The sequence below is a fragment of the Doryrhamphus excisus genome, chromosome 12 (genome assembly GCF_030265055.1).
Source record: "Doryrhamphus excisus isolate RoL2022-K1 chromosome 12, RoL_Dexc_1.0, whole genome shotgun sequence".
Lineage (NCBI taxonomy): Eukaryota > Metazoa > Chordata > Actinopteri > Syngnathiformes > Syngnathidae > Doryrhamphus > Doryrhamphus excisus.
In genome coordinates this window covers 3307223-3333899 of record NC_080477.1, presented here as the reverse complement: position 1 = coordinate 3333899, position 26677 = coordinate 3307223, and the positions used below count along the sequence as shown (strand labels likewise).

General features: G+C 45.3%; 1 protein-coding gene across 2 annotated transcripts in view; it reads left to right on the top strand.

Moving 5' to 3' along the window:
* Window positions 1-18478, top strand: part of adamts18 (ADAM metallopeptidase with thrombospondin type 1 motif, 18) — a 50691-nt gene extending 32213 nt beyond the window's left edge. For both annotated transcript variants that reach the window (XM_058089516.1, XM_058089515.1), the window contains exons 16-24: window positions 679-923; window positions 7011-7131; window positions 8699-8825; window positions 11844-12048; window positions 13859-14053; window positions 14796-14866; window positions 14928-15096; window positions 15353-15554; window positions 15824-18478. In XM_058089516.1, the coding sequence (XP_057945499.1) occupies window positions 679-923; window positions 7011-7131; window positions 8699-8825; window positions 11844-12048; window positions 13859-14053; window positions 14796-14866; window positions 14928-15096; window positions 15353-15554; window positions 15824-15942 (1454 nt within the window). In that variant the 3' untranslated portion in view covers window positions 15943-18478. The remainder of the gene's footprint in view (window positions 1-678; window positions 924-7010; window positions 7132-8698; window positions 8826-11843; window positions 12049-13858; window positions 14054-14795; window positions 14867-14927; window positions 15097-15352; window positions 15555-15823) is intronic.
* Window positions 18479-26677: the final 8199 nt, after the last annotated feature.

Genomic DNA, 26677 nt, shown 5'->3' with positions numbered 1-26677 from the left:
ATGCATAGTCCGGACAGTAGCTGCTGATAGCCAGCCTCAAGCACACTTCCAAATGTTTATCAGTCATGGATAATATCCGTATCATAATATCCGTATAATATTCCATATCCGTATGGAAGTGATATGTTTTTTGCCTTTTTACTTGGTCCAGTTTTTGCCTTTTTACTTGGTCCAGCTCCTTCACTCATTTTAGTGACCATAAACTTTAGCGAGGGCTTAAAATCTGACGCAATTCGCCGACTAGCTTAGCACTTTGCATCGTTGTTTACGCATGAGCGGTGACCTAAAGGTCAAAATTCAGTTGTCATCTGACTGGTTGTCCTGTATGTCAATCAAGTAACGGGGATGGATGATAGGCTGACATCGTAAGTTCTGCTGCACTTAGAGACGTTGTTTGATTTGATTGGTCGCCCGAAGGGCAACATTCAGTTGTCATCTGAATGGCTGCCCTGTATGTCAATCAAGTGACGGCATTGATGCTGGGATGATATTTTTTTAATGTCACGCCGCGATCGACCAGCGATCGACCAGTACCACCTCCGCGATCGACCGGTAGCTCGCGATCGACTTAATGAGCACCCCTGCTGTAGAACATGCCTAGCAAAGTTACATTCCGGGTTAGGATGTGCTTCCCAATGTATCCGTATTCCTCAATCAACCCATTTGATCTCCATGCAGAGTATTACTCCATGGTAACGATCCCCGCCGGCGCTCGAAGCATCCATGTGGAAGAAATGGAAGTCTCCACCAGCTACCTGGCGGTCCGTTCCCTGAAGCGGAAGTACTACCTGACCGGGGACTGGACGGTGGACTGGCCGGGGAAGTTCCACATCGGAGGAGCCGTGTTCAGCTACCAACGCTCTTTCAACAAGCCGGAGAGCCTCCACGCCGCCGGGCCGACTAATGAGACGCTGGTGTTTGAAGTAAGCCGAGTGATGTGCGCTCTTGCCGATTGGTGGTGACAGGCCCCCTGACCACAGATGCCGTCCCACTGTTCCTTTTTTTTTCTTTCATGCAACGAGGTCTCGATTAATTAGAAGCGTATAGACGGAGTCATTGAACGGAACGCTGGAGCTTTCTTTAGCGCTGCAGCAGGGGGGCCGTCTTCTAGGGTTAAGGTGTTATGTCAAGGTTGGCGAAGGTTTGAAAGCTTGAAATATCAATGAAGGAAATCTCGGCGGGGGTCGCGGGGTCCCGTCTGAGCCTCGAATGTTCAATGAAAGGGCGAATGGTGGGAAAAGGAGACAAAAGGTTGAAGATGTAAGGGTTAATCAACTCTCTGTACGCTGTCAACAATGGCGTCACAAAAAGTCTGGCACGATATCCTCAGATGATGTCACGCGTGGTCTCTCCAGGCGTTTTTTCCTCAAAATCCTGGCTGAATTCTAAATTGGACAACCTCAGGTCGTTTTTGACTTAATAGCAGTGTTGTCCAACGTGTGGCACGGATGCCGTTTCTGGCCTGCAGCTGGTTTACTTTTGGCATATTCGCAAATAAATGTTTCTATTCAACTTTTGATGTTCAACAAACGGGTGACTAGAGGAAAAGAAGGTTCCAACGGGTCCAACATCATCTGGTTCAGGATGCGGATTGGCCTCCAATTTGTTTGTTGTGGTTTTTCAGTTTTGCATGATGATTTATAAATATGGTGGCAGTCCTAGCATAATCAGAATCCAAAGTAAAGGGCAGTCACGTGCTAACTCACCTCAAAAACACATGATGGACACTTGGCTGGTGGAGGGACGGGGGGTAGGGGACGGGCGCCTGAGTCTTTACTTGCCCCGACACGTCAGAATGCGACGGCGTTACAGGTGGATGGTGCTGACAGTTGTTCATCCCCCGTCTTGTTGGGGGGGGGGTGGGGGTGAGGTAACCATGTCAGCAGAAGCATCTGTTTTCTCTCGAACTCTGACCTCCAGGCTGCAGGAACACAGGAACAGAAGTAGAAACCAGGTGAGGTTTTCTTTCTTTCGTGTGAAGACAAAAGGAGCTGCTGTGTCCTCGTGCGGGACGCTGGTTTCGAGGACGGGGTTGAGCGGGCGGAGGGATGCCAGCGTGGTGTTTACTTGACTCGCTGGTCACTGTTGCTTGAATGGAGGAATGTCTCCGCCGCGGGGGCTATTTTGGAGAAGGTTTTCTGCTCTAGTTGAGCTCCTGCTGGCTGGTGATGCACGTATTGTTTCCTTTCATAGCTGCGATATACATACCATAACTTCAACACAATAGATGGACAAATGATAAAATGTTGCCCCGCATGAACCTTGAGGGGAGGGTGTTCATGCTGCCAGAAAATTGGGATTGCATTTGTGGCGCCCCCTATGGGTTGTGGTCAAAATGCTTTCTAGCATATACACTATGTTTTATAATCATTAGACTAACACTTATCTACGTATGTGTGCCCTGTGATTGGCTGGCTACCAGTCCAGGGTGGACCCCGCCTCCCGCCCGAAGACAGCTGGGATAGGCTCCAGCACTCCCACGACCGTCGTGAGGTTAAGCGGTAGAAAATGAATGAATGAATAAACGCTCAACGACAAGTAGTCACTCGTCTCGAAAGTTACCCTTCAAAGACGTTTTCGTGCTCACGTTTTACACACACATGCTAAAGGGGCGAACCAAAAAAAACAGCGGAAAGTTACACTTTTTTTTCGTTTTAGTAGCATAAAGTTGAAATTCATTCATTCATTCATTTTCTACCGCTTTTAGAAAATGAATGATTTTGAATGAATAATTTTAGAAAATGATCACATTTTCGACCGCACATATAGACAAACAACCATTCACACTCACATTCATACCTATGGACAATTTGGAGTCTTGACTTTAACCTAGCATGTTTTTGGAATGTGGGAGGAAACCGGAATACCCGGAGAAAACCCACGCATCCACCCTCGGCAAACTCCACACAAAGATGGCCGAGGGTGGAATTGGACCCTGGTCCCCTAGCTCTGAGGTGTGCGCGCTAACCACTCCACCGCCGTGCCGCCCAAAGTTGAAATATTAATGAAAAAAATCTTAATATCATGAGAAAGAAAACAAAAGTTGTATTTTGGGAAAAATTAGGTTGGGGTTAATTGTAATATTATGGTGATTCAATCAAAATATTATGGAAATAAAGTCATAATCCATACATTTTCTTGCGCTTATCGGGGCCCGAGTTGCGGGGGCGGCGACAGGGAAGTCCAGACTTCCTGGTCTCCTGCCACCTGCTCCCGTGTGGCCAGCGGTCGAGCGTCCCGATGCACCTCACCATGGAAGAGTCCGGACTAGACGCCCGAGCCAACTCAACTGGCTCGCCTTGATGTGAACGCCCAGCTGCTCCACTCCTGGATGACCGAGCTCCTCCAGGATTCCAGGATTGGAGACATTTCAGGTCAATCCAACTTAGGGGGGGCGGCACGGTGGTCTAGGGGTTAGCGCACAGACCTCACAGCTAGGAGACCAGGGTTCAATCCCACCCTCGGGCATCTCTGTGTGGAGTTTGCATGTTCTCCCCGTGCATGCGTGGGTTTTCTCCGGGTACTCCGGTTTCCTCCCACATTCCAAAAACATGCTAGGTTAATTGGCGACTCCAAATTGTCCATAGGTATGAATGTGAATGGTTGTTTGTCTATATGTGCCCTGTGATTGGCTGGCGACCAGTCCAGGGTGTACCCCGCCTTACGCCTGAAGACAGCTGGGATAGGCTCCAGCACCCCCCGCGACCCTCGTGAGGAAAAGCGGTAGAAAATGAATGAATGAATGAATTTAGGGGGTCAAACAGCGCCACCGTGTGACGACTACATTCGCTGATATTTTTTGTTGTGGTTGGAAAACAGAGCTCTGGTATCAGAATTGCATCGTATCGGCATATATCCAAATTCAGGATTGGTGCATCCCCAGCAGTTACCGTAGCAACACATTGGCGGTTTTAAAAGGGTAATAAAGCGGGTCTTTAGATGACCAGTAGTATTAGCATGATATGTTTCCTTCATCCCCTTTCGACTTTGACACTTGCTTTCCGTTACCATAACTATGACGTACGAAAACAGGATTAACGTTCCCAGGACTGGACGTTGTCCTCCAAGGGAGAAAGGAAGCTTAATCCAAGTAACCGTGATCCGTGTGCGGCCGTCATACATCTGCGCTGATGTGCAGATGTCACAGCCGTAATCTCTCTGAGTCCGTCCTGTAATTACAAAAAAGAGCTTGATGGAGGCTGGTTTGGAGAGGAGGATCGCGGCGAGATTAAAAGATTAGGAATTCTGCAATGGAACTCTTTGAATGTGATGAGTTAAGGTCAGGACGCGCAAATTGAATATTTGGTTTTTTGGTTTTTGTTTTTCCTCCTCATGATCTGCATAGATGCCGTTCCACCCGGCGGCAAGGTTCAGTTTGGTACACAACTTTGCTGATGTCCGTATCCATTGTCTGAACATTTGTCGTGTTTATCCTGGCCGACATCGTCCTTTGGGTGTCTTCAACACTGAGATTTTTTTTTTACTTTCAAAGCTTTCACAGATGGAAAGGTGCAAAAAAGAAGTGACGAATGTTTGGACACAGCTCTTGTATTGCGTGTCCACTTCATGTCATGTTTTGGTGGGAATTGGGCACTGGAGATTGGGAGGAAGCATTGCATTACACCTAAACAAATATGGACTAGACCAGGGGTGGGCAAACTTTTTGACTCGCAGGCTTGATATGACAAAATTTACGTATCTATTATTACGTATTTATTGTATCTGTAAAATTGTCATGCAATCTGCTATTATTATTTATTAATTTATATTTATATTTAAATATTTTACAAATAATAAAATATTATAATAATTACAATAAAATTAAAATAATTATTATTATATTATTATTATGTATATATAAAATATGCAAATATAACAATAATATTATATATAATTAATATAATAATTAGCATTAATATAATAATTATAATAATCATAATAGTTCTAATAATAATTATAATAATCTAATAATCTAATAATAATAATAATAATTATTATTATTATGTGCTTGTGTCCCTTTTTTCAGGAGCACTTTGTAAACAACAGACCATGTCAAAAAACGAAATTGATAAAACCATCAAAAGGTTGGCTCAGGCCATGATGCCAGGTTGTATGTTGAGTTTAAATGAAATACTTTGGAAAGATTGGGCGGGCCGTATTCAAACACTTGGCGGGCCGGATGTGGCCCCCGGGCCGTAGTTTGCCCACCCCTGGACTAGACTCATGCTGTAAACCGATGAGGACTTGTTTGGTTCGCTAACACTCTGTGGCTGTTGTTGCCTCGGGGCTTTTGAAACATGGACGGGACCCAGGAGGCGCTTGGCTTCCACTCCTTTTGTGTACGCTGGGATGGCGGCCAAGGAAAATCAGCCGTATCGACAGCTGTGTGACTAATTTGACAGTCGAAGGACGTCAGGAAATGATCATCCCTTATCACGGCTAAACTGTGAAAGACTGATATGCAAATGAGCGCCAAGCGCTTTTAGCCAATCCTTCGCGCGCGTTCCGGGATGACTCCGGGACCCTCTAATGACCACCTCCGCTTTCTCTCTTCCACGAGACTCCGCTCAAATTAGATGTGCAAATAAACGTTCTTTGCGAGGTAACTAGGAATCACGGCCGCTTGGTGGGAATGGGAATGGGAAAAGGATGTGGTACGGTGGAAGATGCAGGAAATGGAGCAGTCCAGATAACGTAACCATAGCGTTCGTGCGGTCAGCTGGTTCCGGAGCGCAGAGGAAGAAACGTTGCATCCTAATGTGTGCTGAACCCTGAATAGGCTGGTGGTCAAAAGTTAATGACAGCACTGAAGCTTCCTGCCACGTTGTCACTGACATGTCCACGGTGTGTTCAAGTCCTGCAGGTCTCAGTGTGGCATATTTCACCTGGTACCAGCAACAATACACTTTTTCTCCTTAAAGACCAAGACTACTGAGTAAAAGACTCAGGCTCAGTGTGCAGTCAGGGCCAGCAAATCCTCCTCTGCTGGCCTAGACACCCAGAATCACTTTAACAACTTCAACAGTTGTAGTATTTCTTCCATGGAATGAATTTATTCCCAACAGTTTCTTAGTAGCGTGGGCCTTGATTGCACTGCTCCTAGTCGTGTATGGAAATGTCAGATCATTCTGTCCAATCAGATTTCACTTCCTTTTGTTGCCATATTAAAGTAATCAGCCCAGGGCCTTCAGAACGTGGTTTGAATCCGAGTCAGGGTAAATGGCAACAAATGACTACAAACATTATTATAATCATTATGTATAAATAGCCTGGCTGCACGGCGGTCGAGTGGTTAGCGCGCAGACCTCACAGCTAGGAGACCAGGGTTCAATCCCACCCTCCGCCATCTCTGTGTGGCGTTTCCATGTTCTCCCCGTGCATGCGTGGGTTTTCTCCGGGTACTCCGTTTTTTTTCCTCCCACATTCCAAAAACATGCTAGGTTAATTAGCCACTCCAAATTGTCCATAGGTATGAATGTGAGTGTGAATGGTTGTTTGTCTATATGTGCCCTGTGATTGACTGGCCACCAGTCCTGCCGCTCGCCCGCAGACAGCTGGGATAGGCTCCAGCATGAATGAATTATGTATAAATAATACTGCCATTCCATTCATGTTGTCTGCTAAGGAAAACTTCCTGCTGTTCAAGTCCCCACTGAAGGCCCAGGTACCAAATGCCCCGCCCACCACTGAATGTATACGGTAATTGTGGTTGTCGGGGTTTGGCTGTCATCGACATGAACACGTGCAGCATAGTTGACGTTTGTGCGATTGCTCCTCTACGGTTGCATTAGCGATGTGCGTGTGCGTGGTTTGGAGGGACGGTGCTGACGACCACTGAGACCATGTAGCTTTAAAATTAAATAAATAAAATAAAATAAATGTGAAGGACTAAACTGTCGCTCTACTACCACCAAGCGTATTGTAAACACGTCATGCTATTTGTGGACGCCCTTGATTGAGAAAGTGTGTCTTCCCTGACGATTAAAGGACTCTTCTTGGTCTTCTTGCAGATCCTCCTGCAGGGCAGGAACCCCGGCGTGGTTTGGGAGTACACGCTGCCTCGCACCGAGAGGAAGCCGGACTACAGCTGGGGCGTGGTGCGCTCTGACTGTTCCGCTCCCTGTGCTGGAGGTGAGCCGCTGTTTGGATGTGGGCTTTCTACGTTTCTACTGCCTTCCAGGGCTGCTTTCATGCGCACGCATGCGGTGATCAGGATGGACGGTTTTTATGGCAGGAGTCTTCCACCGAGCTTTTTCTGGTGGGTCACGGCGGTGGATGGGAAACTTGGGTGTGGACCAACTGGTCCGTACATCAAAACAGGCTTCCTGTTTACATTCTTGTCACCAAAAGGACGTGAGACACGTTTGTTGTGGCACTTTTTGGTTTGGCCTCGGGGGAATCAGACCGCCTGACAAACCATCACTGATGGGGAGTATGAAGTACAAAGTGTAGATGTGAAGTCCAAAGCAAGAAATATGAGGGAGCATCACCGACAAAGGCAAAGACTACTAAAAAATAGATTTTTGTCTTTGGTCCACAACTAAGAAGATATCCAGAACAACAAAAAACCAAATGTCCACAAAAACGAGCACATTTTCCCCCCAAAAATCAACTCAATCTAATTAATCCGTTCCACAAACCCAAAAATATGAACGCAAAATACATTTTAGAGAGAATAATTATAGTTAAATTAAAATTATAATAAAGTTAAATTAAGTTATAATTATACGTCTCCTGGTCACTAGGTGGCAGTAATGACACAGAGAATTGAGACATTAGTTTAACTTAATACTGCATGAAGTCATGAACTCAGTCATGGCATGTTCCACATGACACAATGGGAAAAAGGATCTCCTCCCATCCAGTGTGGAAGTGGTACATTTTCTGCTTTTTAATTTTAGAAGAAATAAATTAGAGGTTACAATGTGGTGTAGACAATGAATAACAGGAGTGTAAAGGTGACTATAGGGGTGTTATTTCCTCTCTACAGGGCTCCGAGAATGTTAAAAATTGCATTCAGAAAGTCAGACAGGTTTTCTATACTCTAACTTTGAAAACATTCCTTTTATGAATCCGATGTCAGAGAAATTAATTTAAGTCAGTTGAGTCTGGAACCAATTAAGCGCGATAAACAAGGGACGGCCATATGAAACATGGCCGCCATTGACCCAACTGTTTATATGAGTTTAACCTAACTTCCCATCGGGGGTGGGCAAACTTTTTGACTCACAGGCCGCATTGATTTAATAAATTTGACGGCGGGCCATACTACTAGTGTCTATGAAATACTTGAAGTACTATGAAATACTTTGGAAAGAACGATCGGGCCGTATTCAAACACTTGGATGGCCGGATGTGGCCCCCGGGCCGTAGTTTGCCCACCCCTGTACTAAAGGTTTCATCCTGAAGTTTGCAGCTGAAAGTGGAATATCGCTAACTAGTAACTAGTGGTGTCTGTTTACATGTGGACAGAGGCTAAGCTAGTTAGCTTTCATCCGTCTGTGTTTAAGACGCGGTGTTCAATCTGAGGTCATCAAATGTGACAGTTGGAATAACAAACAAAAAGTACACTCAGATGTAGTAGTTCACCAGCACATAGTTCAAATACTTTGATTGACACGTCCATAGAGGTAGTAGTATTAGTACTACCAATATGTGAGTACTATCTTTTATAATGTCATTCATTTCTTCCCTCAAGGTCGCATCTCCACCAAAGCTATTTGTCTGCTGGACCAGAAAGTCCACGTCAACTCCACCATGTGTAACCCACTCACCAGACCCACACTGGGATCTCACCTCTGCAACACACAGCCCTGCCCTGCCTAGTAAGTGTGTGTGTGTGTGTGTGTGTGTGAGACACGCGGCGTGTGTGCGTCCACGTAGCCAAGCGCTTTTATTACAGGCATGCATGCACACCCTTTCACCGCGCGGTTTGAGGAGTCTGCACTTTGCCTTCTTCTTCTCTGACCCGCGCTCTCATCTGTCCTTGCGTCTTTTTTAAGCGACGCTCCAAGTGGGTTTGCTTGTGTGATCATCATCATCATCATCATCATCATCGTCGTGTAGCGACACAACCCTGTAGTCTTATCTTCGGACCACGCCGCTGTGGAGCCTGATCAAAAGTGCGTTTGTGTTCTCCTGTCCCACTAAAGAACGTTATGTTCATTGAATCTTCTGCAAAGTCGCTTGTCAAAGATCCTCTATACGCCAAGAGTGCTCTGCTGGTTTTTGGAATCTGCTATAAAAATGATTTCAGCTAGGTGAGCCTGCTTGGAAATTTATGGTCACCGCTTTGTAAACAAACTAACAACAAAAAAAACAGGCTTCACTACACATCTTAAATTGAAGCGCTGCCAAATATCCTTTAGTTATGCAGGTGAGGCAGCTAATCATGAGACGAGGCTAGCCTAGCTTGATATTCATTCATTTTCTACGCGGGGGTGCTGGAGTCTATCCCAACTGTCTCCAGGCGAGAAGCGGGGTACACCCTGGACTGGTGGCCAGCCAATCACAGGACACATATAGACAAACAACCATTCACACTCACATTCATACCTATGGACAATTTGGAGTGGCTAATTAACCTAGCATGTTTTTGGAATGTGGGAGGAAACCGGAGTACCCGGAGAAAACCCACGCATGCACGGGGAGAACATGCAAACTCCACACAGAGATGGCTGAGGGTGGAATTGAACCATGGTCTTCTAGCTGTGAGGTCTGCGCGCTAACCACTCGTCCACCGTGCCGCCCCCTAGCGTGATATTGCTCATAAAATGCAAATGCACTGTTAGCATGTCAGCATGTATCCTTTTCCTATATTATCATCTATACCAGGGGTGGGCAAACTACGGCCCGGGGGCCACATCCGGCCCGCCAAGTGTTTGAATACGGCCCGCCCGTTCTTTCCAAAGTATTTCATTTAAACTCAACATACAACCTGGCATCATGGCTTGAGCCAACCTTTTCATGGTTGAAGTAGCTGACTTATCAATTTTCGTTATTTGATCCTGAAAAAAGGGACACAAGCACATAATAATAATCATAATAACAATAATAATAACAATTAGAATAATAATTATCATTATTATTATTAACCAAATAATATTATTATTATATTATTATTATTATTATTAAAATTTAAATTATAAGGCACTTTACATCAAATAAATGATCTCAAAGTATATATATAGCAGACTCCATGACACTTAAAATATATAGTCTGATCCCCTCCCCCCCCCGTCAATTTTCTTAAATCAATGCGGCCCCCGAGTCCAAAAGTTTGCCCACCCCTGATCTATACTATAAAATACTGTTTTTAGCAAACTAATGGCTTCCCCTGCTTCCAAGCTAGCGTTGTTTGGCATATTGCCCGCCTCTAATCCGTCTGTCCGACTATGTGGAAGTCAGGGATTGGACTGTTTTCTTATTTCAGTCCAGCCCCCAGGATATAAACCTTAACTTGAGATCAAAACCCTCCGTAGATCCCGAGCCCACCCATGCGTCTAATGGCGCTCGCTTTCAAAGCAGGGCGTGCACGCAGGCTTCAGTGTGGCGGCGTGCAAGTCGAAACAGCGCCCAATGAAAGGCCTTCGGCTGAGGCCGGTGATTTACGTCTCCGCTTCGCAGCGGAGGCAGGACACCTCGTTTTTGGGGTCAGGGAGGAGAGCACCGGCACTTCAACTAATGCCTAAATTACGGCCCTGCGCGTCCAAACCACGGGGCCGAAATAGAAGCACAAAACACATGCGTCGGATGTTTAGGATGTTGTCACTTCGCCCGCCGCCGACCGAGGAGGGCGGCTGCAAACAAGTCCGGGCGGAGCGGAGCCAGCCAGAGAAATATCGCTTACACTCCAACACTCGGCCTCTGTTTGTCGTTTGACGTTCCCACCACCCGAGACGCCATTTCCTGTCTCTAATCCGTCTCGAGCGTTTCTCTTATCTCGGCTGAAGGTATTAAACAGTCCACTCGCACGTCCGGGCCCGCCCCCGTTGTTTGGTCGCCCTGCGCCATGTGACTGCTTTTCATCCTCGTTTGCTTATAAGTCTCGCATCAAAACGCTGACATGTTTTATTGTGCAGAGATTCCCGGGAGACATGGCCGGTCTAGCCATGCCGAACAAGTCCGACCCCCCCATACCCCCCATGCCCCTCTTCTAGACATTCTGCTTTTACACTTTGACCCCCCGTGCTGCTGTTTGCCCCTCAGGGGAGGAACGGTGCTATGTGGAATTTGCATGGGGGGCCGTTTTTATTGGCCGTTATGAATTTTATTGTAATAAATCATCAGAAAGGGGAGCCGGCGCCAATCAGAACGAGTGTTTTTAATGCTTATAAATGCTGTGTGGCATTTTTTTTACTGTAGAAACAAATGTAAGATACCCACTGGCTACAATTAAAGTCAATATTAGCTTAAAATGGCAACTCTTCCACCTCAAAATGAAGTTTGGGATAAGGAAGACAGTCAACCTGCCGGTGGGATTTATCATCATGGACCAAAGAAACTGTCCTTTAAGCCAAATATCCAATCATTCCCATTTTTCCAAAGTGCAGCCACAGTCCCTCAGAGAGCTGCGGAATTCTAAAGAGAAGCTAAAGCCCTGTGGCGGGTCTTCGCCCGTGTTTTTGCGGTCTCGCGTCCTTTCCGAACCATCTGTCCGACTCTCCATCTCCCGTCCCGCCTGAACCGGCGGTGGTCAGACCACTCGTTTGCTGTAATGTCCCCCTTTGGGCTGCGGTGCCGAGACGGCAACTATTTCCGACCTTCCTGGTCACCTTTGATCAGGAAGCGTTTGCTGCTTGTGTGCTGAGGACCGTGCGCCTAAACACCGGTATCTTGTTCAGCTGGTGGACCGGAGGCTGGGGGTCTTGCAGTCGCTCGTGCGGAGGAGGCCAGCAGACCAGGACTCTGAGGTGCATGAGGAAGGTGACCTACCAGAGGGAGGAGGTGGCCCCTCACTCCCTCTGCCCCGTCATCTCTCCTGCTCAGGTGCAGCCCTGCAACACCCTGGCCTGCCCTCCGGACTGGAACACTGGATCCTGGTCTCAGGTACATTTTCCCTCCGCAGACCATGTGTGCATTATTATCAGGTCGGCTGGTAAATACATTTTAATATTTCTAGTATGTCAGCATTCCATTTTGCTAAGTTACTTTTCAGATAAATGTACTTCTTTTGCTACATGCAACTCAAACATTCATAGAGAATGCTAACACACGCTTATCCTCGTGGCTCTGCTGCCCTCTGCTGGACATTTGCGAAACTGCCGGATGAACATCACTTCAGTAATGTTATTTCACAGTGCTAATATTGGGTCAATAAAATAGTCAATATATAATATAATATAATATAATATAATATAATATAATATAATATAATATAATATAATATAATATAATATAATATAATATAATATAATATAATATAATATAATATAATATAATATAATATAATATAATATAATATAATATAATATAATATAATATAATATAATATAATATAATATAATATAATATAATATAATATAATATAATATAATATAATATAATATAATATAATATAATATAATATAATATAATATAATATAATATAATATAATATAATATAATAATATAATATAATATAATATAATATAATATAATTCTGTTCTCTTGCTGCTGTGCAATGCAAATTTCCCCACTGAGGGACGAATAAAGGCATATCTTATCTTAGTATACGGTATTTCTTTTAAATAATTTGGCATATTATATTCAATATTCATCATCATCATGCTATTATGCCATAAAATAAATGAAATAAATGTAATTAAAACTTTTCAAATGACACGAAAAACTATAAAATAGGTAGAATGTAGTGGTAATAAGTCACTTTAAGTCACTTTTCCAAAATGATATCATTTTTAAGACAGCCTTTGTATACGTACATTACTGAATACAACTTGGTAATAGTAATAACAAAATGACAACCATTTCCTGTACAGCCTTTAAGCCTCGACCGGCGCCGTGCACCTTTTCCTGTGCGTCATGCAGCAAATCAGACTTTTTGCAGGCGGCGTTAGCCAATCATGCTGTTAAAGAGGTGTCAGTCAGCTGTCACAGAGCCGTCATTCCTTGACTATTTGAGCGCGTTCAGGTGGCGGTCAAAGCCGGTCACCTTGAAACGATCAATGGAAGCTTTGAGTGACCAAAACCCCCACTGCCGGGATCAAGCAGCTTGCCTGTGTGCAATGAATGATAGCCGTGCGTCGCATAAAGCCATGCAAAGTCCCGAATGAGCACTTGGGACTCTTTAGATGAGTTTACAGTTATGGCGTTGTGGCGGAGAATACGCTGATGTTTGAGGTCACATTCATTCGGGAGTGATGGCTTTGCTGTGTCCAGCGTTGGGGCCATAACGGACCAGCATCGCCGTGGCGACCTTCTGGTTTGATAGTCCAGCGTGAGGTGAATGTCAATACTAACTCTTACTAGCAGCACTCGTGCGGCCCCAGACCATGACCATTATTTTGCCGAAAGACCATAAAAAGTTGATAGCTAGTGTTCGACAGCACTTGTGCTCACTATGGCCAGTTGCGATGGTTCAATGCCCTGAGAATGACCTGACAATATTAATAATAATAATAATAATACATTTTCTTTAAAAGCGCCTTTCAGGACACCCAAGGTCGCTGTACAGGAGATAAAAAACCAATATAAAATACAAGATACTGCAGTGTTAATCCAGCCTTCAAAAGTCACAGTCAAACATGTCAAACTCAAAGAAGTGAAGGCCGACCCAATATGAGGTCAACACAGGTTCCGTCCCCCCAGAGGATACCACCAACATCTCACTGTGCCCCCCTCACCCTGCATCCACCCGCAGTGCTCCAAGACTTGCGGCCGCGGACTACGGAAGCGTAGCGTCTTCTGCCAAAGCGCCGACCCCGGGGCGGAGACGGCGGTGGTGCCGGAAAGCATGTGCCGCCAGCACCAGCGACCCAAAGCCCAGGAGACCTGCGTCCTCCGACGCTGCCCCAAGAACGACAGGCTCCAGTGGGCACCCACTTCCTGGGGAGAGGTAGGCTATGCTCTCTTGGGTTACGTTCTTATGTTTAAATATGGACCAGTCCTCTATAGAATAGCTTGCTGGCAGACACGGCAAGGCTGGGTCTCACTACCAATGGAAAAAAAGGACAAGGTTTGTGAGCAGCCGTTTTTAGCAACATAAACGTATCACTGATGCAAACAACAAGCTTATGAAGGTAGATTTCCTGGATCGGGATTATTTTATATTTCAGTCATCCTTGGATTATCACCCCCTCGCTGTATCGTCTGTTTCAGAAGTGAATTGATGATTGGTGACTATTATCTTTTATGGTCAACGTATATTGAAATAGCTTACATTACACTTAATAGCTTAACACAACATGAAGTCGGCCATGACATGTGCCAAAAATGTTCACCTCCCATATGGTGTGGAAGTGGTAAGTTTTTGGCTTCTTCTTCTTCTTAGCTGGCTAGCTCGTAGCCGTCTGGAGTTGCACCATGTGCTGTAAGCAATGAACAATGCGACTAGAGGCGCATTATTTCATGTCTACAGGCCGCTAATAATGTTTCTGCGGAAATATATTACCATCTTAAATCGCAGTTAACCACTACAAACGAGGGGGCAACAGTAGAAATGATAGAAATGTCAATCATACTAAGTTTTTTTGTGTGTTTTTGTATGATTTGGTAGTACTGGGTTCTGCTTTTGTATCACCATGAGGGAACATTAGACCCTGGAAACGCTCCAAACCGTGACCTTGTCCGTGTCTCAGTGTTCCAGGTCCTGCGGTCCGGGCACCCAGAAGCGGGAGCTCCATTGTGGGGAGAGAGACTTCCAGGGAGGGTAAGAACGGCTCACAAAAACCACTTCTTCCATTCAGGTAACCACCACCTTCCCTATGCAGATTTGTGGAATTCCCGGTGAGGAGGTGCAGGAACCTAGCCAAACCCTCGGTGGAACTCCAGCAGGTCTGCAACCGGGGTCCGTGCCCTGAGGTTCCTCGGGTCCTGGCGGGGGGAAGAACCGCCTCCAGTGCTGTGGTGTCGGGCTGGTACTATTCCCCATGGCAACAGGTACAGATGACCCAAGCCTGCAGATGATGCTAATGCTAATGCTAACGCAATATGATATGGCACGCTGGCTCATCCACCGCTAAGATGGCCCTCGGGGGTTTGGTAGGGTGGTTCTCCATGTCTCCACCAGAGATGCTTGTGGGAAGCTAACTGGAGGGCAGAGATAACGTTCTCTTTGCCTTCCTCTTCCTTTGAGCGTCTCCATTCTGGTGCGAACTCCATGTTCCTCAACATCTTGTCTCCTCCTTTCCCTCAGTGCTCGGTGTCCTGTGGCGGGGGGGTCCAGACGCGCACCGTCCAGTGTCTGCGCCAGGGTGGTCCCGCGGCAGGCTGCCTCCCCCAACAGCGGCCCCTCACCTCCAGGGCGTGCAACACTCACTTCTGCCCGCCTGCCGCACCCGCGCCACCGTGGCAGCAACACCAGAACCGGGTCACAGCTGCCGGGTTGACTCCGAGAGGTAAACTCCTTCAGAGCAAGGCATTGTGGTCTGCTTGCATTCACGAGTAAGCCCAACTTGAAGTTAATTAGTTAGCCTGGAAGTCTGATGCAGGAAGAGCATGATGACTTCCTGTTGGTAGTCGCTTAGAGCCGTTGCAGTGCATGCTGTTCCCCTCCAGTCCTGCAGGTGGCTGTAGTGAACATTATCAACCAACACATCAAGACACGTCTTCACTTTGAATAAAGTTCCTTGGCGGAGGTAACAAGTGTGTTATTGTCACCCCACAGTGGACCCCCCCTGCTCAGACCGCTTCAGCTGGTGCCACCTGGTCCCTCAGCACGGCGTGTGCGGACACAAGTTCTACGGGGAGCAGTGCTGCAGGTCCTGCACCGACAGGAGGTCCTAGAGCGGACCCCCCCTACCCCCCAGAGCCCCAGGCGGCGGGGAACTCTCAGAACACGTAGAACTGTGACCAGCAGAATGTGTTCTTCCTTCCTGGAGTACTTGACTACAAAAACTGAGTGAAGGCGTAGAGGAGAGTCCTGTTCTGAAAGATGGCCTCCGCTCATGGACAAACTGGAACGAACACGGCGTTTGCTGTCTGTCGGACGTTGAAGCCGGCAGCCATCACCCTGATCAGTCGTTAGCCCGCTCGTGCGTTGCCCCGATGCCTTTATTTAAATTATTGCTCGTATTGCATCACTCCCGCTGTGGACGTTCTCCTACATGTTCTGTGGATCGTCCGTGGTGGACTTGTCCTCTGCGTCCTCCTTCTCTCTCTTGCTGGCGTTGCTTCCTGCTGCTGCTGGCAGACACCGGAACATTCCACGGAAAAGTCATTACGTTGTAATCTCTCCTCTATGGCTATGATAATACAGCTTGATCAAGAGTAAGACCTTCATTGATTTCTCATTGATGCGTGACCTTAGGGTGCGTCGCAGTGGCAAACATTTCTATGTTATCTATTTTCAATCACACCCAATCACAAGGCGCCGAGGGCAGCTGAGGGCAGTCCCTTCGTATGTCACGTATTCCTCTTCAAGTGGTTAAGGTTGCTGGTCTATGGAAGACAGAAAGACCTCATTTCAGTCTGAAGATGTTCAAAGTTTCTCGCCATCTTGACTTTCTTTCAACATGTAGGGAAGACTTAGGATGGATGGATGGATTAATGGATGGATGGATCTGTATGCATGGAAGAAGGACCCTGTCTTACATGCAGAGGCTTCCATCCATTCATCTTCCACTTATCTGAAGGGGCAGGGTCGAAGGGGCAGCAGCCTAAGCAGGAATCCAAACTTCCTGTCTCTGGCCAATACCTGTTGGACTCGCCCTGAACATCTCCCCAGGTAGATGTCCAGGAGCCATCCGGACCAGATCCCCGAGCCACCTCATCTGGCTCCTCTCAATGTGAAGGAGCCACGGTTCCAGGTACCAGGTACCAGGTTCTGGTGTACATCTACACCAGACGCTGCTAGAAACTGGTCCACTACATGGGCTGCCTTTCTGGAGTTGGTGGACCTAGTCTTCATGCAAGAAATGAGAATTAGGACGCTGTTAACCCTTACGCTAACCTGAACCCCCAAACCCTAGCTCCAGTCCTAAATACTAAAGCCTTAATCACAACCACATGAACCTTTATTGTAAGAACTAACCCAAACCTTTAACCTCACCTTAACCTGGAACCACTAAACCACCAAACCCTAACGCTAGTCCTAGTCACAAAACCCCAACCCAACCAATGAAATCTAACCCCAAACAATACCAATTGCCCTAACACAAACCCTAACCCATAAACCTACAAACCCCAAACCATAATCCTAGTCCTAACCCCCAAATCCCAAATGCCAGCTCTAATCCCCAAACTAGGATTCTTTCTTTTACCATGACGCAGTAGTCCCGGTTTGAAGGGCGTAACCCTTCCTGGCAGAAACCTCAATACGCACTAAGACCAAAGGAGGACCGAAGGAAGACTGCCGGAGACGCTGATGTTAAAAACCGATGACGCTGATGAAAAGGATTAATCCAGCCTGTGAGGCTTCAGTCCTTTTCTTGAGGGACTCATGACCGAGCCGCGATATATCAGTCTCCAGTCAAAGTCCACAAACTGCGAGCCTGACACTCCATTTGTGCGATTTGGCCATGCGGCGCAAACAGTCGGAATTATGGGAGTTAAAGGAGAAACCTAAACAGTCCGACATTACAGTTCATTGTCTCTCCCTGAATGCAAGTCTATTTGAGAAGCAGAGGACAATGTCTCATTCCGGTTGTCTCCCGCTGGAGCGTAAAGGTGAACAGCTCCATACCTGAGCGTCCATTGTGCAGCGTCGACTTAGCTGCTGGAGGCCATGAATATTATCGATCTTCTGTGTGCTGCGAGTCGCTCTCATCTGTCATCGTTCTGTCCTGAAATGTGAGCATTGATTGGACTCCTCTGGGCCCGGCAGACACCAGCTGCTGAAGATCTGTCCTTCGGTGAGCCAAAGGAAGCCAAAGTCGCCGAAAGGAGGGAACCCTCTCACGCCTTCATCAGCCGCCCCGGTGGTCCTCAACAAAATGCCCCCAAATCCCCTTTGCCAGATTTGTCCTTTCACTTTGTCGCAGCTTCCTGCATGGTCGGGATGGTAGGGGGCACGTACTCACCCTCAAGGAGTTTACAATTGCACTTTTTTCAGGTCACTGCAACTACACGTTTCTGGTCAGTCATCAGGGGTCTTGGGAAGGCGTCGATTTCGTGGCGTTTTGTCGGGTCTCGACCTTTTGCAAAATCTTTGTTTTTTTTCAGGTCACTTCTTTAGCACCTTTGAAGTGTAGAAAAGCTCCTTTACCCTCTGCTTGTCCTTGCTGTGCTTGTTTGGTGAATTAATCCATGTAACTTGTGTTCTGTCCCACCCCCCCGCACCCGCTCCCGGGAGACACTTTGCATGACATCAATGTATTCATGTTGGGACACACACACACACACCCACACAAATGTGTGTCTTTGAAATGACATGATGCTTTAGGCTGCAACAAAGACAGAGGATGCTCTTTTGCTGCCTAGGAGTTCATTAAGTGGCCGCCAGAGGGCACTGCTCACCCACTGATAACAAAGAGATCCTTTATGGCTTTTTCTAGGTTTTCAATACACATGGCAACACAAAAGACAATAATTCATGTATCACACCCTCACAACAATACAATAGCTGTATTTAAAAAACTCAACGTGAACCCAAACACCAGACCACAACTCCAAGTCTAACCACTAAACCCTAACCTAACCCCAACCACTAAACCAGTGATTTTCAACCTCTGTGTCGCGGCACACTCGTGTACCTTTGAGAAACCGTCAGGTGTGCCGTGAGGAATTATGCAATATCACTTTTTACAATTAACATTTATTAATCATCATTTGCAAATATTATGTCAATAGCCATTATGTCAATAGTATACATGGACCCAAATATTCCAATTGCATTTGGTGTAATTGCTCAAACGGAAAGAATTGAACAGGGATGGAATATTCCTTTAACCAATCCGATTGAGGTATCTTGTACCCGCTCAAACGGAAATTTCTTCTTTGTGGTGTTTTTCTTCTTCTGTTGCTTATTGGCGGTTGGCAAGCAGCTTTCGTGTGCATTAGCGCCATCTGTGGAACAGAATCTAAACTATATATTCTATATATTTTCTTTTTTCATAAAAGAAAATATATATCTATATAAAACATGTCCCGAGTTTAATGATAAAATATCAGCAAGATTGAATTTGATCTTTTCCTGTTTAAATTGATCCCGGGTGCGTTCTTTCAGCGCATGCTCAGATATGACGTAACACGCGGCTCCAGACGTTCTTTGGTTTTAAAAATGGAGGCCAGCAATCGGCACTGGACTGCTAAGCAAAGTTTGTTTTTGATTCAAACTAAATTTCAAGACTGGACAGACGAAAAACTGGGGCCACTGGGGAAGCCGGTATCATGTGATGTTGATGTTGATGTTTTACTGGGCATGCCCTATTGACTATTCTGTTGTATTTTCACGGCACATCTAGACAAGAGATGGTGGTGACATTTTGTAACATTTTTGGTTAGTGGTGCGCCACAAGATTTTTCCATGTAAAAAACGTGCCGTGGCTCAAAAAAGGTTGAAAAACACTGCACTAAACCATCCAAACCCTAGGTCCAGTCCTACATACTAAACTCGAACCATCATCCCAACCACTGAACCCTTACCCGAACCTTAACCCCAACCACTGAACCCCCAAACCCCAGCTCCAGTCCTAAAAACTAATCCATGACCTTAATCCCAACCACTGGACCCATATCCGAACCATAACACCAACCACAAACCACAACCACAAACCCCCTAAACCTAGCTTCAATTCTAACCGCTAAACCCTAACCCTATTCCCAACCACTGAGCTGGAACCCTAGCCCTAACCCAAACCCTAACCCTCTGTTTGTACCACAAACCTTAACTCTAAAACCTAGTCCCAACCACTAAACCATAACCACAGTCCTAACCCAGTGTTATGTTGCAGTGTTATGCTGGAGCCTATCCCAGCTGTCTTTGGGCGAGAGGCGGGGTACACCCTAGACTGGTGGCCAGCCAATCACAGGGCACATATAGACAAACAACCATTCACACTCACATTCATACCTATGGACAATTTGGAGTGTCAAATGAAGCTAACATGTTTTTGCAATGTGGGAAGAAGTCGGAGTACCCGGAGAAAACCCAGGGATGCAAACTCCAACCCAGGTCTTATCAATCTCCTTGATCTCCAACATGCTAACCGACAAAAAGTCTGAATCGTAAAATAAAGAAGAACAACAGAAAGGAGAAAAAGCCGATTGGAGAAATGTCCGTCCTTCAGCAGGGCGGCCAACCGCCCGGAATATTCTAAATATCTTGGCCCTTTGTCATTCATCTTCTCAGCTGTGGTGTGAACCGATCGCAGGACAGATACTTTATGAATTAATCTGAAGCAAATCAATTTCCTTTTCCTGCTCTCCTCCCGCTCCGCCTCCTGCCGGCGGCTGCCATTCCGGAGGAGCTAAAATGGGAAGGCTGGGTTGCGACTCCTCCGTGGAGAGCCGTGGGATGGAGAGGAAGGGGGAAGACTCAGGTGCTTCTAGTGAGGATCAGATTCCTGGATACTTTAACTACGGCTCAGCTAATCACCCGGCTCAGCAGTGGGTCCACCTGCAGGATTCCAGACCCCTCCCACCGCCATCCCAGTCTTAGCCTCAATTAGTCAGGAATTAAAGTCCTGCTCCACGGATGGGATCCATGTGGGGTGCGGCTGCCTAATTGCAGCAGTTGATTGCGTGGGGAGGGTGATATGAAATGCTGGTGGAAATTATTGTGGAAGATCATAATTTCCTTTATTTCACTGGAAAATTCCTTTATTTTATGACACAAACGCTGACAGGGAGGATCTACGGTTAATTAAATGGAGTCCAAGTTAGCAAAGTCGTGTTCCTCGGCATACGCAGCCACTTCCTGACGTATTAAAATGTAATCTACCATCAGCGATGCCCTGAGATAACTCCTGTCATGCTTGTAGCTCATTGAACCTTCCACGTCTAATGAGATGGTTTGCGCCGCGCGTCACGCCGCCGCCTCAAGCGACGCATAGCTCATCTCCTCCGTCCCATCTGGCCCCGAACTTTAATCTGATTTAGTGCAAACGAGACGTCCCCGCTAAGATAACTTTATATGTCACCTTTGTGAAGATGTCTTGCTTTTTAAAGCAGACGCCTCGTTGGGGTATCAGCGGTACTGTCAGAAACAGGCGAGTCCATTTTGGAGTCCGTTTGGATCCCTCCAGACGCAGGCGGCGCCCGTAGACCCCACAGGGACTCCAAAGCCGATCGAAAGTAGAATTGGGTTCATGCGGTTCTGGTCTAAACTAGCCTAACTACACAATGACGATCAAAATATGATTGTGGAAACATCAAAACATCATGTTTCAAAACCAGCGAGGGCCACAACTTTGATATTTCGTAAAGCAGCGCATATGGACACACTAAGAAGTTATATACTGCATATTTTAAGAAAAATAGCTTGCCGCTCTGGTTAGCCATATCGTTTCGGCGATATATCGTGATACTTTGTTCCATGATACTGTAACGATATTAAAAAGTATTATATGGATATTTTTAGGCATTTATCATAGACCAGGGGTGGGCAAACTTTTTGACTCGCGGGCCGCATTGATATGACAAAATTTACGGGGGGGCGGGGGGGGGGGGCAGACTATATTTTACACGTAACAGTCCACCTGGTATTATTGTATCTGTAAAATTGTCATGCAATATGCAATTATTATTTATTATTTTATATTTATATTTAAATATTTAAAAAATAATAAAATATTATAATAATTACAATAAAATTAAAATAATAATTATTATATTATTATTATGTAAAATATGCAAATATAACAATAATATTATATATAATTAATATAATAATTAGCATTAATATAATAATTATAATAATCATAATAGTTATAATAATAATTATAATAATCTAATAATCTAATAATAATAATTATTATTATAATAATAATTATTATTGTGCTTGTGTCCCTTTTTTCAGGAGCACTTTGTAAACAACAGACCATGTCAAAAAACGAAATTGATAAAACCATCAAAAGGTTGGCTCAGGCCATGATGCCAGGTTGTATGTTGAGTTTAAATGAAATACTTTGGAAAGATTGGGCGGGCCGTATTCAAACACTTGGCGGGCCGGATGTGGCCCCCGGTCCGTAGTTTGCCCACCCCTGTCATAGACTGTATAGGTGTTTATTCAAGTGCAGACACGGCAAAGGTTCATTTCTGATTTTAATGTCAACCTCCGATCGTTAGGTGGCAGCACTTACGTAGTCAATTAGGCAAGGACGTTGAACGAGATTGACGAGTGAAACGTGTGAGGACATTTCACTCGTAACACGCACATAACAGCGGCCCCTGCGGCGTACAAGGCTGAGGTGTGGACACATTTTGGATTTCTACACAAAGTAGGGTGTGCAGAAATGGACAAGAGCCGTTTGTAAAATGTGTCGTGCCCGAATAAAGTATTAGGGAAACACGACAAATCTGCGAGTCCACTTAGCGAGACACCATGAGGACCTGCTGCTAGCAAGCAATGCCAAGGTCCTTTTGTATACAAAAGTAGTGCTGTGACATTGCAGGTATTTAGTTTTTCAAATTGATTTCACTATTTTGTTAAATAATGGTTTAAAAATGTGTTTAGTAGGTAAATAATCTTTAACTACGAAAACAAAAAAACAAAACAAAATATCGCCTTGTTAACAGTATCGTGATATATCGTGAGCCCAGTATCATGATACGTATCGTATGGCCAGATTCTTGCCAATACACACCCCTACTAAACACACATCAGCTAACAGTTAGCTAACACACGTACACCAACTGCAAATGCAAACTAGCATTAGCATGAAGTTAGCGAACTTGACAGAACAAATACAGCTTTTGAAATAGAAAACGCATCTATGTAAGTGCTTTATACACCAATATACTTACAAAGATGATAATCTCCCAAGAAACAAGCATTTACAGCAACTTTCAGCGTCTTTATGAGGTTTTCCCTTCGTTTCTGCCGTGAAGAAAAGCTAGCCTGCATTTCACCGAGAGAAAAAAACAAAGCTTTTCTATATGCCAGAGCACTCACTCTTTAGTGGCCCAAAACAATACTTTCTAGAGAAGATGTCTCACTCTGTAAACTTTTTAACCTTAGCATTTGTAACAATATTTATTAGAACTTTTAGCTATTTATTACTTTAATTTTAACTAACTTATGAAACGTATGAATTATTAATACAGTAAACCTCGGATATATCGGATTCAATTGTTCCCACTGGTTTTGTCCGATATAAGCGAAATCCGTTATATGCGTATACCGGAAAATGTCAGTTTTACGCATTTATCGGATTTATATCCGGTATATGCGTAAATCGGATTTTATCCGTTATAAAAAGGCACTTCCTTGACTATGTTTCCAATGTACCTGGACGCGCAGGCAACGCTGCAAACGCTGCAAATGACGTCGTATAGCGGCCTGTCACGATTCGGCGAATCGGAGCGCTACGATGCGGCCATCCGATATATGCCAGGGAAATTTAATGGAAATGCATTGGAACGGGACTGGAGATTTTGTCCGAAATAGGTGAAATCCGTTATAAAAAATCCGATATATGCAATGAATTTTTATTGGAAATGCATTACAGAAAAATCGTTTCTTTTTTATCTGTCCGTTGTGAGCGAATTTCCGATATATCCGAGTCCGATATATCCGAGGTTTACTGTATCTTCAACCCAAAGGCATGACTTTCTGGTTAGCGTACAATATGACGGGTGTCTTATCGTGTGACTCAAACTAGCACAAAACATCCTTGTTAGCATCTTATCAGCGTGTTGATACACAGAAACCGGAACAGGAAGTCGCCCATCGATGATGTGAGTTGTTTGCTAGCTAACACACGCACACCGCAAGTCTGTAAAATGCAACACACATTTTTAGAGGTATACGATTATAGTTTTTACATGCAGAAAACAATTATAAATGTATCTAAATGATGAATAAGAAAGCTTAGTGAGTTATTTTTACCTTCACTGTACACTGATTGTTTCCAAAGACACAATCTGGCAGCGAGAGCAACACCTTCCGGTTTTTCCATGAGTTATTTTTTGAATTCAATAAAGCTTCTCAACTTCTTTTATCAAAATGTTTCTACTTGCAACTTTCTTTGTCTTCCTTTTGGCTTATTTTGCAGTCGTGATCAATAAGAAAAGCGGAGACCTGAGGTGAGAAACCCGACTGAATTCAACCAACCACTCATGACATTTTCCGATGAAGGTAAAGGTAACCTAAAAGGTTCATTTATTCCTGTCATTCTCCATTTATATAGATTGTTTTCTGTATGTTATGTGTGAACATTAATTGGATTTCAGCTCGAGGGGGACCTTCTGGAACGAATTAATGATGCTAACCAAGGTTCTGTTGCGTAATATTTGGGTCCATGCGGTGGGGATCTTATTGACATTGACCACGGCTAAAGTATTGTGATCCGCTCTGGCTCTTGTCAATAAACGGGAGCATGTCCCGATCAATAGATGACATTTTGGAGGACCTCGTACTCGTAGACATTTTGGCTCTTCCAATACGTGTCATGGCTGTAAAGTGCGTGTGTTTTATGACAACATCTGCCCACGTGGAGTTTGAATTTGGATTTCCTGCAGCAAATAAACATTCTATTGCTAAAAGGACGCAAACAAGGCAGCGCCTGAATGCAGCCTGGAGTTCTCACAAGGACTCTCCTTCAGCGGTCCATACGCCGTATCATTCGGCTCCAATTCCGCAACCCACATCTCTCGTTACGGAGAGAAAAAAACAGGCTGGGATGATAATTAGGACTCTTTGTCTCTGCACCTGATGCCAGTTAAAGCCTCCTTGAACCGCCATGAAAAAGCCAGAAGAGGCTCTCGTGAGGCGGCCTGAAGCGGCGCCAGTATTCAGGAATTAGGCGTGATGGTTGAGTGCTACTCCAGCGGGCTCCAGCAGGGTACGCGTCTCCTTGTGGTATTTTGGTCCTGCTTTTGGCAAAACGTCAATCGGGAGATGAGTGAGAGGCGAGCATTTGGGCTGTTGCTGAGGAAAACAAGAAACTGCAGGTGCGTAATAACTATCGGGCTGATATGAGGGAATTATGACATCAAAACCATAAATCAGATTAGAAAAACGCTCCAGGCGCAATAACCCACACTGTGCCGGTGAGCAAATCAAGTGCTCCTTTTTTCTCCTGCTTGGTGGAACTTCCCTTGAGCTCACATGTAAACAAACTTTCAGAAGACGACATTTGGCATGCTAGTTGTCCTAAAAAAAAGCAAACATGGAGAACACAAAGGACCTTATCAGCCAACGCCGTGGCGTTTGAAAAGTGCAAAAGGGTTGCCAGCTGCTCAGATGTGAATGTTGTGCACCTCCACCGCTCCATACTCTGGTTCTCCTGATAGTACTGATGTAGTCGTAGTATGTCATGGTATTTGATTAGGACAAATCAACAGGTAGTCTTGGTCAAGTCCTAATGAGTTCCAGTCCTTCCTACCTTCAGGTGTTCACAAATTGTAGGTCAATCTAAAAAGTCTGGCATTGGTACCATCCCAAAATTGGTCGTTGTACAAAGTCCAAAGATCAAACCCACTCCTCCAATCGACTTTAGAGGTTCCACCCACTCCTCGCTTCCCGTGGCCTCAGCTGCTCAAAGCAACTTTCAGGCGAGAAAAACTCATCAGCTTGTCAGTCCAAGGACGAGAAGGGTCACAGGCGCTGCCGTGGTTTGATTGACAAGTGACGGCCCGGGTGAAGCACAGCAGTGACACGGCGGCGGTGGCGGCAGCGGCAGCAGGGGACCCGCTGCCACCAAAATGTTGAGGAACTGAAATGAAGAACAGACGGCACATGATGAGTGAGGGGAGAACACGTAAGGTTACCTTCAGGATTCCACCACCAGGACCAGTCCAAGAAAACTACAAAGTTTCTTACTTTCATACTTTTTTGGTTAGTGACCATCTTGAACTTTCACCTCAGACGGACAGAAAACCTTCATGTCTGCAAGCATTTTAGTCCAGCGGGTCTGTGTCCCAAATCTCTGACCCAACTGGGGCTGGGTTGTTAGGCGTCCCCTGTTGGGTTTTCATGTAGAAATCTGAAATTCTGACCTTTACCGGCCTTTGTTGCAATTGTGCCTTTTCCGGAAATGGCTTTCTTCAGGCTTCTGATTGGCTTAAATACGTTATAGTCAACATTGTGCTGCCGCCATCTTTGTTAATGTCTTAAAAAAGAACGTTTCACTCTTTAGGGATGCAAAACGACAGTCGTTAAGATATACTGGAGTGCCGTCCGACCAGGTAGGAGGCCTTGGGGAAGACCCAGGACATGTTGCACACACAATGTCTTCCCGGCATGGGAACGCTTCAGGATCCGCCAGGAGGACCTGAATGATGTAGCCGATGATGTAAGGGAAGAAGATGAATGGTTGGTTGGATGGATAAATGAAAACGGTATGACCCTGATCACGTATGAAACACATGCTGACACTTTTGAATGACGTTTTCATTTGGTTTTACACTTCCAACATTT